Raw genomic sequence first — 16,488 nt, 5'->3', positions numbered from 1 at the left:
CAATCACACTTTTCTGATATATCAATATTGGGGAGTGATAAAACATTTAATATTTTAATGTATTTTACTTGCTATTTCATAGTTACATTTTAGGTTTATTTTTTCATAGATATTTCACGGCCAGTGTGGGAAAATTATTGGGAAACAAAGTGTCTAGTTAAAATGCAAGAGTAAGAGATATGGGGGGAGTGACCTTATTGCGTCAGAGATATCATTTTGCCCACAGCTGATTGGACCAGTATCTGTATGAGATCTCTGATCGGGAACACCAGCCCCGGAGCAAGTTAGCTGTGTAGCGTATGTCACTGTGGCGATTAACCCCATTGAAACCTATCCCACTTTACTGGTATTGCAAAGTTTGCTCAAGCTAAGTTTAAATTTACCTAGCTAGCCACTTAATCCTATTTGTGATATAGGCCACAGGGCACTTTGGGATTTATCAGAAAAGGCCAATGAAATCAGGTCATACTTAACTGTATGGTCTTTGTCCTGACTTGTATCCAGCTGAATGCAACATTTTCGACAACGTTATCATGAAGTTCCCCACTTTTTCTCGCCGTTTAGGCTGACTTCTATACATACGCTGTGTGAGTACCCTATGCACTGCATTTGCAGTACAGTACACACAGACATCACTTGGATAGTATTGGTCCACTCCAGTGAGTTGGATGAGGGAGGCAGGCTGACCTACATGCAACAGACCTTATATCCCATATACACTGGCAACCCCCGAGGCTGCCATCCTGCCCTCACTCACCCACTTACTGACAAGACCCATCCCGCCAAACTGGGCCGCTGGTGCAGATACCATGCAGACCTCTCAGTGTCCCTCAGCCTGGGGCAGGTTGAGTTGGCAAGCTGAGTCCTCTCAGCCTGCATAAGATCATTCCAGAAGGCCTGGGGTTTGGGGGGGGGGGCGTTCTTACAACATGTATGGTATTCTGGGTCAGCATCACAGCCAGAGAGTTGCATGGCCCAAATGATGGTGGAGGCTGGCCAATGCTCACCCACAACCTCACACTAAGAGGTGTGTAGTGCAAGCAAATAAACATATATATTACACACGTTAGCACACATAAGTCATAATTCACAAGGGGATCCATGGGCAAGCCTGTGGGGCCCATGTGTACACACATTTAAATAATGTCTTTGGACACTTGTAGTTTTAAGTTCATGTACACACACACACATACAACCAGGTCAGAAATCCCTCAATGTGTCCTATTTTGCATTCAGGCATTACCACAAGACATGGGTGTCATTCACAAAGACATTCACAATCGCACTCAAACTGTCACACAAACACAGTGCAGTGTCAAAATGCCAGCCATTAGTTGCATGGGGTGCACTGCTGTTTAGCACTGCAGTTCAATTCTAGGACATCTGCTGTTACAAGCATGAGATGCAACCTTAGGACATCTGCTGTTACAAGCGTGAGATGCAATCTTTCCACAAGTACCTCTTTAAAGTAACTTTCACCTGCTGGCTAATGGGTGAAAGCCAACATACCCAAGGTTTGAGAGAGTGATTACAAAGCAATGCTTTAAAAGAGCACTGCTTAACAGCCCTCTCCGTAGTGGGGAAAGCTTAAAATGTTGTGTTCCATACTCTCCGAACAGGGACCATCTTAGCTCCCGCTGCATGACAGAGGAGATATATTAATCTTGGAAAGGAGGATAAAAGAGAGACGGAGAAAGTGAGAGAGAAAGACTGAAAATGTCCTCACACCATGGGCTTTGCACAGTACAGAGACTCCCTCTACTGCATCCAGGGTTGGCTTAATTCATCTGAAGAGAGCAATAGCATTTGGCAGCAAAAACACACACACAGACACACACACACACACACTGGGCTGTCCGGCATCCCCGACCCTTATGATTCCTTGTGGACTAACCACACTGGCCAGTCAGTAGCGAGCACTCACTCACACAAGGTTCAGTCAACAGAGAAGTCTCACTGACTGAGTGTGGGGTTAGACCACACAAATCACTACACTTCAGCACATCAATTTGAGCCTGCTCCACAATACAAGACAGACGAGAAGGGGGTGGTGGGGGGTGGGGGGGGGGGTTGAATTAAAGATAGTCCCAGTGGGGAATATGAAAGACAAAGAAAAATCATTAATCACTTGGACTGTGTTTATCTGAGAAATCTGAGCAACCCGCTCTAACTCACAGCAGTTTATTGGCAGACTGCAGCCAACTCTGAACAGATCTACAAAATACCAGAACCTTTAGCAGAGAGAGAGAGAGAGAGAGAGAGAGAGAGAGAGAGAGAGAGAGAGAGAGGGGAAAGAGAAGAGAGAGGAAAGAGAAGAGAAAGGGAGGGGGCGGACACGGATGAGCTAACGCACTAAAACCAATGCATCAAACCAATACACTGCTTGGAGTGTGATGCGTCAGCAGTACATTCACGTTTTCATTGAAGGACAAAAGGAAGAGCAGGCAAGCCTGTGTCTCGGGTGCCTGCTATCACATCACAGAACACGGAGAAAAAACATTGAAGCCTGCCACGCACAGCATCAATATGGGGACTAACCCAAGGACGGCAAAGTTAAAAATAACGGGTTGAAAGAACAAAGAAAGATGTTGCTGTGGGGAGCCACTTTTCCCTTGCCTAAGCGCTCGTCCACCAGCTTGAGCCGGACAGCTGTGCCGCTGACAAAGCTGAGAGCTCCAACTCTGCAGTGAGCTCAGTGCACTGCAGCGCTACACAGAGTGGGGGGAGAAACACTCGCTCTTTTTTTCTCATTCCTGGGAGTGAGAGTGTGCGCTTGAAAGCAGGAGAAAGCGAAGAAGAAAGAGGCAGAGAGAGAACGATCTCTCTCCAGTGAACAAGCTGCCTATGGTCCCACCTCCACCTTCCCTGGACTGTTGTCATCCAGTTCTTTTGGAAAAAATTGAAGGATTATTGGGAAGTGTGCAAAAAAAAAAAAAAAAAAGATGCAGCCATCGCTGTGTGTGAGTGCGTGCAAGTATACGGAGATGGAACACGTAGCTACTTAAGAAAAGAAATGCGCTAATGACCGCAGTGTCAGTCTTTTCTGCTGGACACGGCACTGACAAATCACGTGGACAAAGCGTACCGAGGGAAAAAGGAGACGGACAACATAAAGTGAGTGGAAACATTGGAGAGGCACTTTCATTATTCTATAAACAAATTAATAGAAGAACATTTGAAAAGATTGGATTTCTCATTCTTGTTTCTTTCTCTTTCCCTCTCTAACTACCCCCCCCCCCCCCCCCTTCCTCTCCCTACTGTGGTTTAGCATGTGTGAGCGGTCCTCTATGAAGACACAGGCATTTAGTGGTGGTGTCATGTGGAGGTATCCATGGAAAAGCATCTGTGTATAGTGCGAGAGAGAGCACTTCTATAGGAGCCAAACTGGATTGGTGCTCTTGCCTAAAGCTCTGAGGCCCTGGAGAGCCACTACGCTACTCTTTGGATGCCCCTTTGTGGATTTATTAAGGGCCATTTTGGCATTCATCACTTGTTTTCTCACAAATGAAAAAAAGAGAAGGCTTTGCTTCTCCTGGGAATATAAGAATTTGAGGAAATAAAACTATTTTGTGATTGCAAAAATTGGACGTGTAAAAACTTTGAGGTAGGTGTCCAGCCATTCCAACCCTTTTTATACATAAATATATCCCCCTTTTTATTTGATTAATTTTTCCTTGGCTTTTCAATCTCCTTTCTTTACTATAGTACTTGTCACTGAAACATTTAGCCTCCGGTTCAGTAAATGGAAAAACAATCTAGAGTGTTGTTTAACCCAGGGTAGGGCTTCATTAGTCAGAGGTGAACCCCTCCCCTTCCCCTGCTTACTACCCCCCTCTCCCCAACCACCATCATCACCCCACGCCCCCCCAGACGATGCTGAATTATGAATGTGCCACATCATGAGTCTCCTGGGGCGGGTAGCTGTGCGTCGAGCCAGGAAAGCCGCCCTGCTCTGTGTCCTGTTCCTTATGGTTCAAGTGTGTGTGGAGGTGGCGGCCGCGGCAGGGCCCCAGGGCTGTCCGACTGATTGCTCCTGCAATAACCAGCTCAGTAAGGTGGTGTGCACCAGGCGTGGGCTTACTCGTGTGCCACCGGGTATCCCCACCAACACCCGGCACCTAAACCTGATGGAGAACTCCATTGAGTCTGTGCAAGTCGACTCATTTCGAAACCTCCATCATCTGGAGGTGTTGCAGTTGGGCCGCAATGCCATTAGACAGATTGAGGTGGGCGCCTTTAGTGGGCTAACCAATCTCAATACACTGGAACTTTTTGATAACAGGCTGACAGTGGTGCCAAGTGGGGCATTTGAGTATCTGTCCAAGCTACGGGAGCTGTGGTTAAGAAATAACCCCATTGAAAGCATCCCATCTTATGCATTCAACCGAGTGCCCTCCCTAATGCGACTAGATCTGGGCGAACTGAGAAAACTGGAATATATATCTGATGGAGCCTTTGAAGGTCTAGTCAACCTCAAGTACCTCAACCTGGGGATGTGCAACATTCAAGGGGAGATGCCTAACCTGAGCCCTCTGGTTGGACTGGAGGAATTGGAAATCTCAGAGAACCTCTTTCCTGAGATTAAACCAGGCTCATTCAGAGGACTGAATTCACTCAAAAAGTTATGGATCATGAACTCGCAGATAGGGCTAATTGAGCGAAATGCATTTGATGACCTGTCTTCGTTGGTGGAGCTGAACCTGGCCCACAACAACCTAAGCTCTCTGCCTCATGACCTCTTTACTCCATTAAAGTACTTGGTGGAACTTCATCTCCACCACAACCCTTGGAACTGCGGCTGTGACTCACTTTGGCTAGCACGCTGGCTACGTGAGTACATACCTACCAACTCGACGTGCTGTGGGCGTTGTCACTCCCCTGCACACATGAGAGGCCGGCAATTGGTTGAGCTAGACCGGGGTGACACAGGGGCAATGCAGTGCTCAGCTCCTTTTATAGCAGATGCCCCAAGAGACCTGAACATTTCTGCTGAACGTGTGGCAGAGCTGCGATGCCGAACAGCAACCATGTCTGCTGTGCGATGGCTCCTACCAAATGGAACTATTCTGACTCATGCTTCAAGCCACCCACGGATAACAGTGCTACATGATGGGACTTTAAACTTTTCAAATGTGCTAGCAGGTGACACGGGCATGTATACCTGCATGGTGTCCAATGCAGCTGGAAATTCCAATGCTTCAGCCTACCTAAATGTAAGTGCAGCAGAACTCAACACGTCTAATCTCAGCTACTTCACCACAGTCACAGTGGAGGTGCTGAGCCCCACGTCTGAAATGCCCAAACCCAAAACCACCACAGCCACACCAGGCACCAGCACCACTACCACAGCCTCACCATCAGTCTTTCAGCCGGTTTTCATCTCAACACCGACAGTCCTTCTCCAGAGCACCGACACTCCACCAAGCCGCCCATCTGTTGTACCTGGATCAAAAGTGACAACAGGAAAGCCGCCCAACCCAGCCAGTACCAGTCTGGATGAGGTGATGAAGACAACAAAGATAATCATTGGTTGTTTTGTGGCAGTCACCCTGCTAGCAGCAATCATGCTAATAGTATTTTATAAACTGCGAAAACGGCATCAACAGAGGAGCACGGTGGCTGCAGCCAGAACTGTGGAGATTATTCCAGTAGAAGAAGAATTGCCACCACCAGCTTCTGCTGCCAATATGGAAGTGGAGGGGGCACACACTCTACCAAAAATAAGGGATCATAACAGTATTTACCAACTGGACTACAACACCCATAAATTTGACTACAACTACAAACCAAAACAAGAATACAGCACCTACAAACCCAAGCAAACTTTCAGCATCCACAAACCCAAGTCAGACTACAACACCTACAAACCTAAAGCGGATTATTTATACCAACCAACTCTGGAATACAGCTCTCACAAAATGATGGACTATTCACACAAGTCATTGCCAGATTACCATTTACACAAAAAACCTGAGCAGAGCCCCTACAAACCAGGATATAATACTCACAAACCTGACTACAAATCTCATACTCCAAAACCAGACTTCAGCCCATACAAACCAGACTACGGTGTTCCAAAATCCAAAACTGACTACAGTATGCCTAAACTCAAAACCGATTACAGCCCCTTCAAGACAGACTGCAGCCTTTTCAAAACAGACTACAGTGCATTCAAGGCAGAGTACAGCCCCCTCAAAGCAGAATATGTCAGCTGCAAAATGGAATTCAGCCCTCACAAGTCCAAAATGGATTACAGTCCTCACAAGGTGGGCTACAGCCCACATAAACTCGACTACAGTACCATGAAGCCCAAATACAACACTTACAAGCCACCTGGCCATGGAGCCAAATGGACAGAAAGCAACAGCATTGGAAATTCTCTGCCTCGAACCTTGCCAAGTGCTATCACAGCTACTCCTGAAGCTCTTGTCATAAAAACTCACACCAAGGAGAAAGTACAAGAGACTCAGATCTAATTCCACCCCACACCCTGAAAAATCACAACCTCGCCAAATCACCCTCTATCTCCCTTCAAAGCCCTCCCTGCCCCTGTCCAGAAAACATGCAATAGAATGCACAAAGAGAAAAAAGACAGGAACTACCTTTTTGTACAGAGTGCAAATTCTAAAGACTGATTCTTGTTGTACATGCTTATAAATAAATATATATGGAAAAAACTTAAACTACCATGGGCTGGTAATAGAGAAGCAGATTATATATATATATATATATATATATATATACACACACACAAAAAAAAAATGAAACTATTTTCTAACTTATAACTCCTATTTAAAAAGACAAGTTGTTTTAAGATGCTGTACTGAATTTAAGAAATGAGGGTAGTCTTGTTTAAAAAGGGCATTCTGTGTAATTTCTAAACAATACTACAGAGAATGCAGTGGAAATGCTAAAAAAAAAAACATTTATACTGAGAAGTCTTTCTTTAAAAAAAAAAAAAAAAAAAAAGAAAAAGAAAAAGGTCAAAGTTGATCTTTAAAGGTTTATCTTGTGAAAGCACCATGAATTTGTACTGTGCCAAATGTTACAAATGCAATAAAAGGATTTTTGAAAAAAAAAAAAAAAGAAAAAAAAGAAAAAGCAGCATTTAGATTTTTTTCCCCACTCTCTCTCTCTCTTGATGTACTGTCGCGATCAGCCAAATGCTTTAGACACTGCAGCAGGACTCACTGCAGTTCTCCTTTAACTCCTAGAGTGCTGGGTGCCGCTCAGGTTTAAATGGCTGGACAGAGGCTGTTTTTTTTTTTTTTACCCTTTTCCGTTCCAGTGCTGCAGTGGCTTGACTGAGCTTATCATTATTGCTGAATTGGAATTTTACGTCACAGGATATGCCTGATTCAGAAATGACACATTTCAATGCCTTTTTACTCCAGGTTTGCTAGCCCATCAGGTAAACAGATGGTTGTGGGGTTCTTGCACGCTTCTGTTTGGACAATTGCTGCCAGCAGATGGTTTCAAAATATATTAAAAGGGACCTGAGAGTGATCTGAGAGGTCTGCACAGAAAAGATGGGCTGCCTTTGCTTTCACAGCTTGCTTTTTGGACGATCTGGTAAAAAGGAGTGGTTAAGCAGTCTGAAAAATATTTGGAGTGAAGCTTTTTCTTTCTAATTCAATGACTGCTTACATTTGTTGAAAGATACATGCGGATAAAACATTATGCATACAAAAATTGAGAGGTTTCATTGATAAAATGCAAATCTTGCATTTGCTTTTTATTGCATTCCTTGCCATTTTCTTATGCAGGTTTATAAGCCAAATTCTTTTGACACTGATGACATCACCAGCAAAGAGTGTTCATAAGTCAAGCAGCTTCTGTATGCTCATAAGGGGTCCATCATGACATATAGTGCACAGACTCGTAAGATTCAACTGAGACACGTGTGGGTTATTGTGCCCCTCTCTCACACACAGAAAGGCTTGTTTCAGTGTCATCAGCAAGGGCCGTAAAGGGCTAATTGAAATGCAAGAAAATAAAGAAACAATGAATGTAAGAAAAAATTAGGCCACAAATTAATGGCATATTAGAGGGTAATAAAATGTAATACATGTTTGCATTGCCAGGCATATTGGCTGAGTGGATGCAGGCTGTCTGGGAGATTAACGCTGATTACATGATAATTGATCCAGCTCACACAGACACACACCCTCCACATAAAGTTGGGACATCTGGCCACAGCAACACCCAGTCACACAGCATGCACAGACACACACTCACTCACTCACACAACAAAATGATCCTGGCTTTAGGCTGTGCAGTGCCCCAGTTACGACCAGTGTCACACTGTTTGTATCTGTGCTTTTAAAAACAGAAATTGTCAGTGGAAAATGTATATCTGTCATATCAGAGGTTCTGGCTGTCTGTCAAAGAGGGATGCAGGGTACATCTGCAAAAAGGGACTTGCTTTGGTGGTAGTTAAGGGCAATTGTAGGTAACTGTATGGGTTAACAAAATATGTATACAGACTGCATCACACACACCATCACAACTCATTTTGGCATTTAATACATATTTAAACATGAAATAAGTCAACAGGTTAACATGAAAAACCTCTGTCGCTACCTACACAACAAATAAATGCAAACATGTAGGCACAATGGCCATAGATTGTCACTTAAACTGATTTTAAAGGTGTAGTTTTGTAATTTTCTTCATTAAATGACAATAAAATCAGAAATCAGAACAGTCAGGTGGAACAGTCTGTTTACTGAATGTAAATAATTTTCTCACTGAAGCTGCGTATGGGCATACACTTTCTATAGCAGCCCCCAAGGGAAAAATGCACACACATAAGTGCACAGGACAAAGTTACTTAATGGATCGCATCCCAATTCAGTCTGTTAGCACTGTTTATGTTCTTGTAGTACTCCTGTTATTTTGCTGATCTCTACATGACCGGGAAGCAGAGAGAAAGTCAGAGCAGAGCCGATTTGTCTGTCATCCCTGATCCCTCCTCCATTCTGAATTTGTGTGTGTGTGTATGTGTGTGAGGCCTCGGACTGAAGAAAGAGAGACCAAGTCCTAAGTCAAAGACCAAGTCAAAGTTAGAACTGCCCCGTCACTCATCGCTGTTTAGGACAAAAACTCTGATTAACATGGAAATGTTAATTTTATTGTGTGTCATGGCATTGCATCGCGTCTGGTTAGGACAAGGTGTAAAAAACTGATTTAGATATTAGTCAATGCCTGCCTTAATAAAGTGTGTGTTCTTTTATTCAGGCAGAATGTCACATCATAACATATTTCACAGTTTATAACCCTTGCTCCGGTGTGTCTTCACAAACAATGCCACTGTCGCCGCAATAACTTTAAAAACTGCAATTATAGCCAGTGAGCTGCTATATGCCTGCAAATGTCTAAGCTATAATTGCGAGTCTGGCTTTAATGGAGCATTGTATAGGATTGAAGTGAATTCTTGAACAGGCAACATATAAAGAGCCGAAAGAGGGAGAAGAAAGCAAGCACATTCCACCGAAGGGTTTGAGGACCCTTCAGGTTCCTCAGTCCAATGGAGAGAGAAAGAGAGTCGCATTTTCTGACGTAAGCTGCAGAGATCACAGATCCGCACAATCATAATAACATTTTTGCACAAACACAGAAGGTTGTCTGTGTAGGTATATTGTGTGTGCTACAGCTGGTATTAAGAAATTATATACTAAAGAAGGAAAAGTTTAAAGCAATGTCTGTAAAATACTGCAAACAAATTAAACAAATGAAAGTGATTTAAACAAGAACAAGATTTAGACAGGAAAGGACTAGATAGAAACAGAATGTGCTGCAGTATGAGTGAGAGAGAGATTTCAGAGTGAAAGCTTGAAGCACGACTGTCAACAAGAGCTGAAGAGAGGAAGGTCACAGTAGGGTTGTCACGATACCATAATCATATCTTACGATACTTTACCAGCTAAAGCATCACGATACCACACGATAGTGAGTTAATTCGTAACACAGTTTGTCATAGCAAAGGTGGTTCTTAGAAATTCCACTTGTTGATCTGGAAGTGGTGAAAATAATTGATGGATGAACAGGGAGAAGGCTCAAATGGACTAACTCGTTACCTAACACATTCTTAGTTTGATGTAAAAAAATGTAAATACACATCAAAACAGCCAGTTAAAACGGCAACGTCTTTAAACTTTTATTTCATTATTTCTATGATTATTTGAAAGTTGGTAACATAAAACATTGAAAAGACTGTTTTGAGCAGCTGTTTCATTATTATAAGTACTTCAGCCCCGGTCTCCTTGTAAACAGCAGTGCGAATACAGATTACATACACACACACACACACACCGGTTTGATCGCACGGCTCAGGGACGTGATCTAATCATAAGTGTGAACTTAGCAAAGTTACCACCACCTTGCATTTGTAATTGAAAAAAAAAGAAAAATAAATGAGTGCAACGTTCAATAAAAAAATCTGTAAATGTTATGATAAAGCATTTAGGTTAAATGAAGTGGCACTAACCCGTGTGTATTCTGCAGAGGCAGTGGGTTGTGTCCGAAGGTGTTTAAATAAGATTGCTGGTGTTTCTACATTTGGCTTGAAATCTCTGTAGTCATTCACGGCAGATGGGTGTATATATATATATATATATATATATGTGTATGTGTGTATATATATATATATATATATATATATATATGTATGTATATATGTATGTGTATATATATATATATATATATATATATATATATATATATATATATATATATATATATATATACACACACACACACACACACACACACACACACACACACATATACCCACACACACACAGGCTGCCAAAAGTTTGGAATAATGTACAGATTTTGCTCTTATGGAAAGAAATTGGTACTTTTATTCACCAAAGTGGCATTCAACTGATCACAATGTATAGTCAGGACATTAATAACGTGAAAAATTACAATTACAACTTAAAATTCTTCAAAAAGTTCTCATAAAAAAATCCTCCACGTGCAGCAATGACAGCTTTGCAGATTCTTGACATTCTAGCTGTCAGTTTGTCCAGATACTCAGGTGACATTTCACCCCACACTTCCTGTAGCACTTGCCATAGGTGTGGCTGTCTTGTCGGGCACTTCTCACGCACCTTACAGTCTAGCTGATCCCACAAAAGCTCAATGGAGTTAAAATCCATAACACTCTTTTCCAATTATCTGTTGTCCAATGTCAGTGTTTCTTTGCCCATTCTAACCTTTTCTTTTTGCTTTTCTGTTTCAAAAGTGGCTTTTTCTTTACAATTCTTGCCATAAGGCCTGCGCCCCTGAGTCTTCTCTTTACTGTTGTACATGAAACTGGTGTTGAGCGGGTAGAATTCAATGAAGCTGTCAGCTGAGGACATGTGAGGTTTCTAGAGTCTCTGATGTACTTATCCTCTTGTTTAGTTGTATCTGGACCTTCCACATCTCTTTCTGTCCTTGTTAGAGCCAGTTGTCCTTTGTCTTTGAAAACTGTAATGTACACCTTTGCATGAAATCTTCAGTTTTTTGGCAATTTCAAGCATTATTTAGCCTTCATTCCTCAAAATAATGATTGACTGACAAGTTTCTAGAGAAAGCGGTTTCTTTTTTTTTTTTGCCATTTTTTTCCTAATATTGACCTTAAGATATGCCAGTCTATTGCATACTGTGGAAAAAAAAAAAAAAAAAAATGTTAAGCTTCATTTAATGAACCACATTGCTTTCAACTGGCAAGTGATTTTCTAGTACCAAATGAGCAATTTAGCACGATTATTCAAGGTTAAGGTGTTGGAGCGATGGCTGCTGGAAATGGGGCCTGTCTAGATTTGATCAAAAACGACTTTTTTCAAATTGTGATGGTGCTGTTTTTTTACATCAGTAAAGTCCTGACTATACATTGTGACCAGCTGAATGCCACTTAAAGTACCAATTTCCAAAAAAATTGTAATTAATGAATTAAACTACTAATTTCCTTCCGAAACAGCAAAATCTGTACATTATTCCAAACTCTTGGCTGCCAGTGTGTGTATATATATATATATATATATATATATATATATATATATATATATATACAGGTGCATCTCAATAAATTAGAATGTCGTGGAAAAGTTCATTTATTTCAGTAATTCAACTCAAATTGTGAAACTCGTGTATTAAATAAATTCAATGCACACAGACTGAAGTAGTTTAAGTCTTTGGTTCTTTTAATTGTGATGATTTTGGCTCACATTTAACAAAAACCCACCAATTCACTATCTCAAAAAATTTGAATATTTTGACATGCCAATCAGCTAATCAACTCAAAACACCTGCAAAGGTTTCCTGAGCCTTCAAAATGGTCTCTCAGTTTGGTTCACTAGGCTACACAATCATGGGGAAGACTGCTTATCTGACAGTTGTCCAGAAGACAATCACTGACACCCTTCACAAGGAGGGTAAGCCACAAACATTCATTGCCAAAGAAGCTGGCTGTTCACAGAGTGCTGTATCCAAGCATGTTAACAGAAAGTTGAGTGGAAGGAAAAAGTGTGGAAGAAAAAGATGCACAACCAACCGAGAGAACCGCAGCCTTATGAGGATTGTCAAGCAAAATCACTTCAAGAATTTGGGTGAACTTCACAAGGAATGGACTAAGGCTGGGGTCAAGGCATCAAGAGCCACCACACACAGACGTGTCAAGGAATTTGGCTACAGTTGTTGTATTCCTCTTGTTAAGCCACTTCTGAACCACAGACAACGTCAGAGGCGTCTTACCTGGGCTAAGGAGAAGAAGAACTGGACTGTTGCCCAGTGTTCCAAAGTCCTCTTTTCAGATGAGAGCAAGTTTTGTATTTCATTTGGAAACCAAGGTCCTAGAGTCTGGAGGAAGGGTGGAGAAGCTCATAGCCCAAGTTGCTTGAAGTCCAGTGTTAAGTTTCCACAGTCTGTGATGATTTGGGGTGCAATGTCATCTGCTGGTGTTGGTCCATTGTGTTTTTTGAAAACCAAAGTCACTGCACCCGTTTACCAAGAAATTTTGGAGCACTTCATGCTTCCTTCTGCTGACCAGCTTTTTAAAGATGCTGATTTCATTTTCCAGCAGGGTTTGGCACCTGCCCACACTGCCAAAAGCACCAAAAGTTGGTTAAATGACTATGGTGTTGGTGTGCTTGACTGGCCAGCAAACTCACCAGACCTGAACCCCATAGAGAATCTATGGGGTATTGTCAAGAGGAAAATGAGAAACAAGAGACCAAAAAATGCAGATGAGCTGAAGGCCACTGTCAAAGAAACCTGGGCTTCCATACCACCTCAGCAGTGCCACAAACTGATCACCTCCATGCCACGCCGAATTGAGGCAGTAATTAAAGCAAAAAGGAGCCCCTACCAAGTATTGAGTACATATACAGTAAATGAACATACTTTCCAGAAGGCCAACAATTCATTAAAAATGTTTTTTTTTATTTTTTTATTGGTCTTGTAATGTATTCTAATTCTTTGAGATAGTGAATTGGTGGGTTTTTGTTAAATGTGAGCCAAAATCATCACAATTAAAAGAACCAAAGACTTAAACTACTTCAGTCTGTGTGCACTGAATTTATTTAATACACGAGTTTCACAATTTGAGTTGAATTACTGAAATAAATGAACTTTTCCACGACATTCTAATTTATTGAGATGCACCTGTATATAAAAATCAAACAACCGAAGTTTGGCCATTTTTAGTTGATAACTAAGCCTTTCTTGGCCAATTAACAGAAGTGGTTATTCCCTCAAGTGTCAGTTCCAAAATCTACCAACAGCTTTGTAAACAGATAATAAATGGTCATTTTTATGCAGTAATTTTGTGCACATCTCATTTATATGTATTATGTATGCATTGACAATATATCAGCATTAGCCCACCCTGTTCTCTAAATATTGATATCGTCTATTGAAAACGATATTGGTCAACAACTAGAAAATATGATTTAAGAGTTTGCCTGTTGCAAGGTCGGCATCTAAATAGAGACAGGTTCTGAAAAAAGCTGCAATAATTTCAGACAATCAAGCCGTGTTTGCATTTATTAGCTGCCTTGCCCATGCTAACTGCTTTGGGAGCTCTTGTTCATAAGCGAAGATTTGTACATTACTACATTATTTGCCAAAACAGCCCTTTTACATAAGCTAACACAGCATTTGTCATTGTCTGACCTTCTCATTGGCTGTCCCAGGAGGGCTCATGAGCAGATGTTAACTGGCTGCACTTATGTCTGAGCCTCCATTCTGGTTGAAAATAGAAAAAGTGGCTTTATGACGGCCAGTGAGGGCCCCTGAAAGAAAGACAGTTCAGTTAATCACCATTTTTGTTTTGTCCATATCCTCATACATAAAGGGGGAAAAGAGGGTCTAATTACCCATGAAGTAAACACAGGAAATTGCAGTGCTGAGGTACCAAGTCATCGGTCAGTAATTTAGATGCCACTGTTATGGAGTTAATGGCCAGTGCACAGATTCTGTCCCAGCATTTGTTAACCTCCGAGCTGGCATATTGGAGCCTCCTCACATTTAAATGCAAGAAACAGAAAGTGTATATGTACTATATCTTCAAACAGCCACAAATCAAGCTACTCTTTGGACAAAAACTACTCACTCGATATAAAGATCACCATAAAATCAATATATGTGCCTGAAGACTAAAAACACAGAACAAAGCCCCTAAACAGACAATTCAGCTAGTAAAACTGTCAGCATGCATACAACATTATATTCTCACACTGCCCTTGGTGAGTGTTTAAAGTGAAATATTTCAGAGGTTTATAGGCCCTTCTCCGTGGCACATTTGCATATCTCTTCGGTGCCATTTCGGAAGCCTCCGGTGTTGTATCTGGTTTGGAAGGTATGCTGGTGCCAGCCTGTTCCATTTTAACTTCTTGCAAATGCCAATAGTGTGTGCAGGAATTGTGCCCTTTCTGTCCTCAAAATGTTTAAAACATGACCCAGAGGGCATGTGCTACAAAAGCAGTATGCTGGGCTGAGCATAAGCACTGCTGCAAACGATTCCATTTGGTGTACTTTGCATTTTTCCGAGGCCTGATAAACGGCTCCTGTGACTTCAAAAGTGAAAAGAAATTAAACAATGTGGCTGCCCAAGACAGTTGTTATGAAACTCCTTTAGATTTACTGTGTAAAAGTGCTATAAGCTCAAGGCTTGTAGCAAAAAAAAGAGAGGAAGAAAGAAAAAGGGAGTAAAAAGAGAGGAAAGGCAGAGAAAAAACAAAGCCATTTGTATCACTGTCTGTAGACCTTATGTTAATATCTCATCACTTTAGAAGATTGACCTTTTCTTGAACATCAGAGAAACTACCATTGGTATCTTGCTCTATATTATTTTTTATTTGTTTTCCTTAGGTTGTGCTTGCCAATCTTATTTTGTCTACACTGCCATGTTAAAACATTGGTGCTTGAGAATTAATTGTAAAGCTGGTGCATCATGGGGTTTTGTGATTCTTTAAAACCAGTAAGCTAATTTTCCTTATTTATTGTCAGCATTTAGAAAGCTATTGAATTGCCCATAATTGCTTAATGTAAACATGGTAAAAAGATGGATTCAAATCCAATATATTAACATACAGTGAGAGCAGTTACCAAACTCTCAGTCACTAGTTTATAATGCGCCCACATTAATGCTATGCGAGAAAAATCTAAAGTGTGTTTTTAAATGAGAGCATTTGAGGAACAGAAATGTTCATACACGTGCCTTTTTTAAGTCAACATCCTAATGCCATGGCACTGTAATAAAATAATCTGATGTACAGAAAAGTAAAAACCGTACAATGCAAAACTGAGAATGCTACCAATATGGCCTGAGTTTACCAAACCAACATGCTGAGCACAGCAAAATTGTTCCATTTTATGCTACTGTCATTCAAAATCAGTCTCTCTTGTAAACAGGGGGATGTAGAAAAAAAGTGTGGACACTATTCAATCAATGTAAGTAGACTAAGTTAGAGCAAAAGCAGTATAAGGAGTCACTGGAACACTTGTAGATGGAAGAAATCACAACACTCAATACGTTGGATATAGAAAAGGAAGTCCTGCCTTGGAAGTCACTTTTTTTTTCTCTTACTTTAGAACATGCATGTACATTTGCTAGACCAGCCATTTTTTGTGTGTGTAATTTGAGCCAAGGAGAAAAACTAATGACACCATTGTCAGATTTCATTACTGATTTGACATATATTGAAACTTAATCTTGTCAAAAAGCCTTTGAGATTTCAGCCCTATTCAAGTACATAGGATCAGGGTGCAGTTGCAAGAAACCCTAGTTATAGTTATAGTTTTAAGGGTATTGTCAATAAGGGCTTTCTTAATTTTCTTGCTACTGGCAACTGTACTTGCATTAGGGTTGCTCTGATACCAACATTTTGGCTTCGGTATTATACCAGCCCTGGTACCTCGGTATCGATACTAACTCGATACTTAAAAAAAAAAAAAAAAAAAAAAAGAAAACACAGATTTTGGATGAAATTACACAGA

At 41.2% G+C, this 16,488-nt stretch overlaps 2 protein-coding genes across 2 annotated transcripts in view; one reads left to right on the top strand and one right to left on the bottom strand.

Moving 5' to 3' along the window:
* LOC127434836 (staphylococcal nuclease domain-containing protein 1-like) overlaps positions 1-16,488 on the bottom strand; it is a 280,085-nt gene that overhangs the window by 146,476 nt on the left and 117,121 nt on the right. The gene's annotated exons all lie outside the window — the stretch shown is intronic.
* lrrc4.1 (leucine rich repeat containing 4.1) lies at positions 2,403-6,981 on the top strand. Its single transcript, XM_051687849.1, has 2 exons — positions 2,403-3,114; positions 3,269-6,981. Exon 2 carries the CDS (start codon positions 3,888-3,890, stop codon positions 6,474-6,476), a length of 2,589 nt encoding a protein of 862 aa, XP_051543809.1. The 5' UTR covers positions 2,403-3,114; positions 3,269-3,887; the 3' UTR covers positions 6,477-6,981.

Source organism: Myxocyprinus asiaticus, chromosome 45, assembly GCF_019703515.2.
Source record: "Myxocyprinus asiaticus isolate MX2 ecotype Aquarium Trade chromosome 45, UBuf_Myxa_2, whole genome shotgun sequence".
NCBI lineage: Eukaryota > Metazoa > Chordata > Actinopteri > Cypriniformes > Catostomidae > Myxocyprinus > Myxocyprinus asiaticus.
This window is presented reverse-complemented; position numbering and strand designations above follow the sequence as displayed.

Bases quoted from the DNA above. Each gene is read 5' to 3' on its own strand.
- lrrc4.1 (XM_051687849.1), top strand. From the start codon at position 3,888: ATGTGCCACATCATGAGTCTCCTGGGGCGGGTAGCTGTGCGTCGAGCC.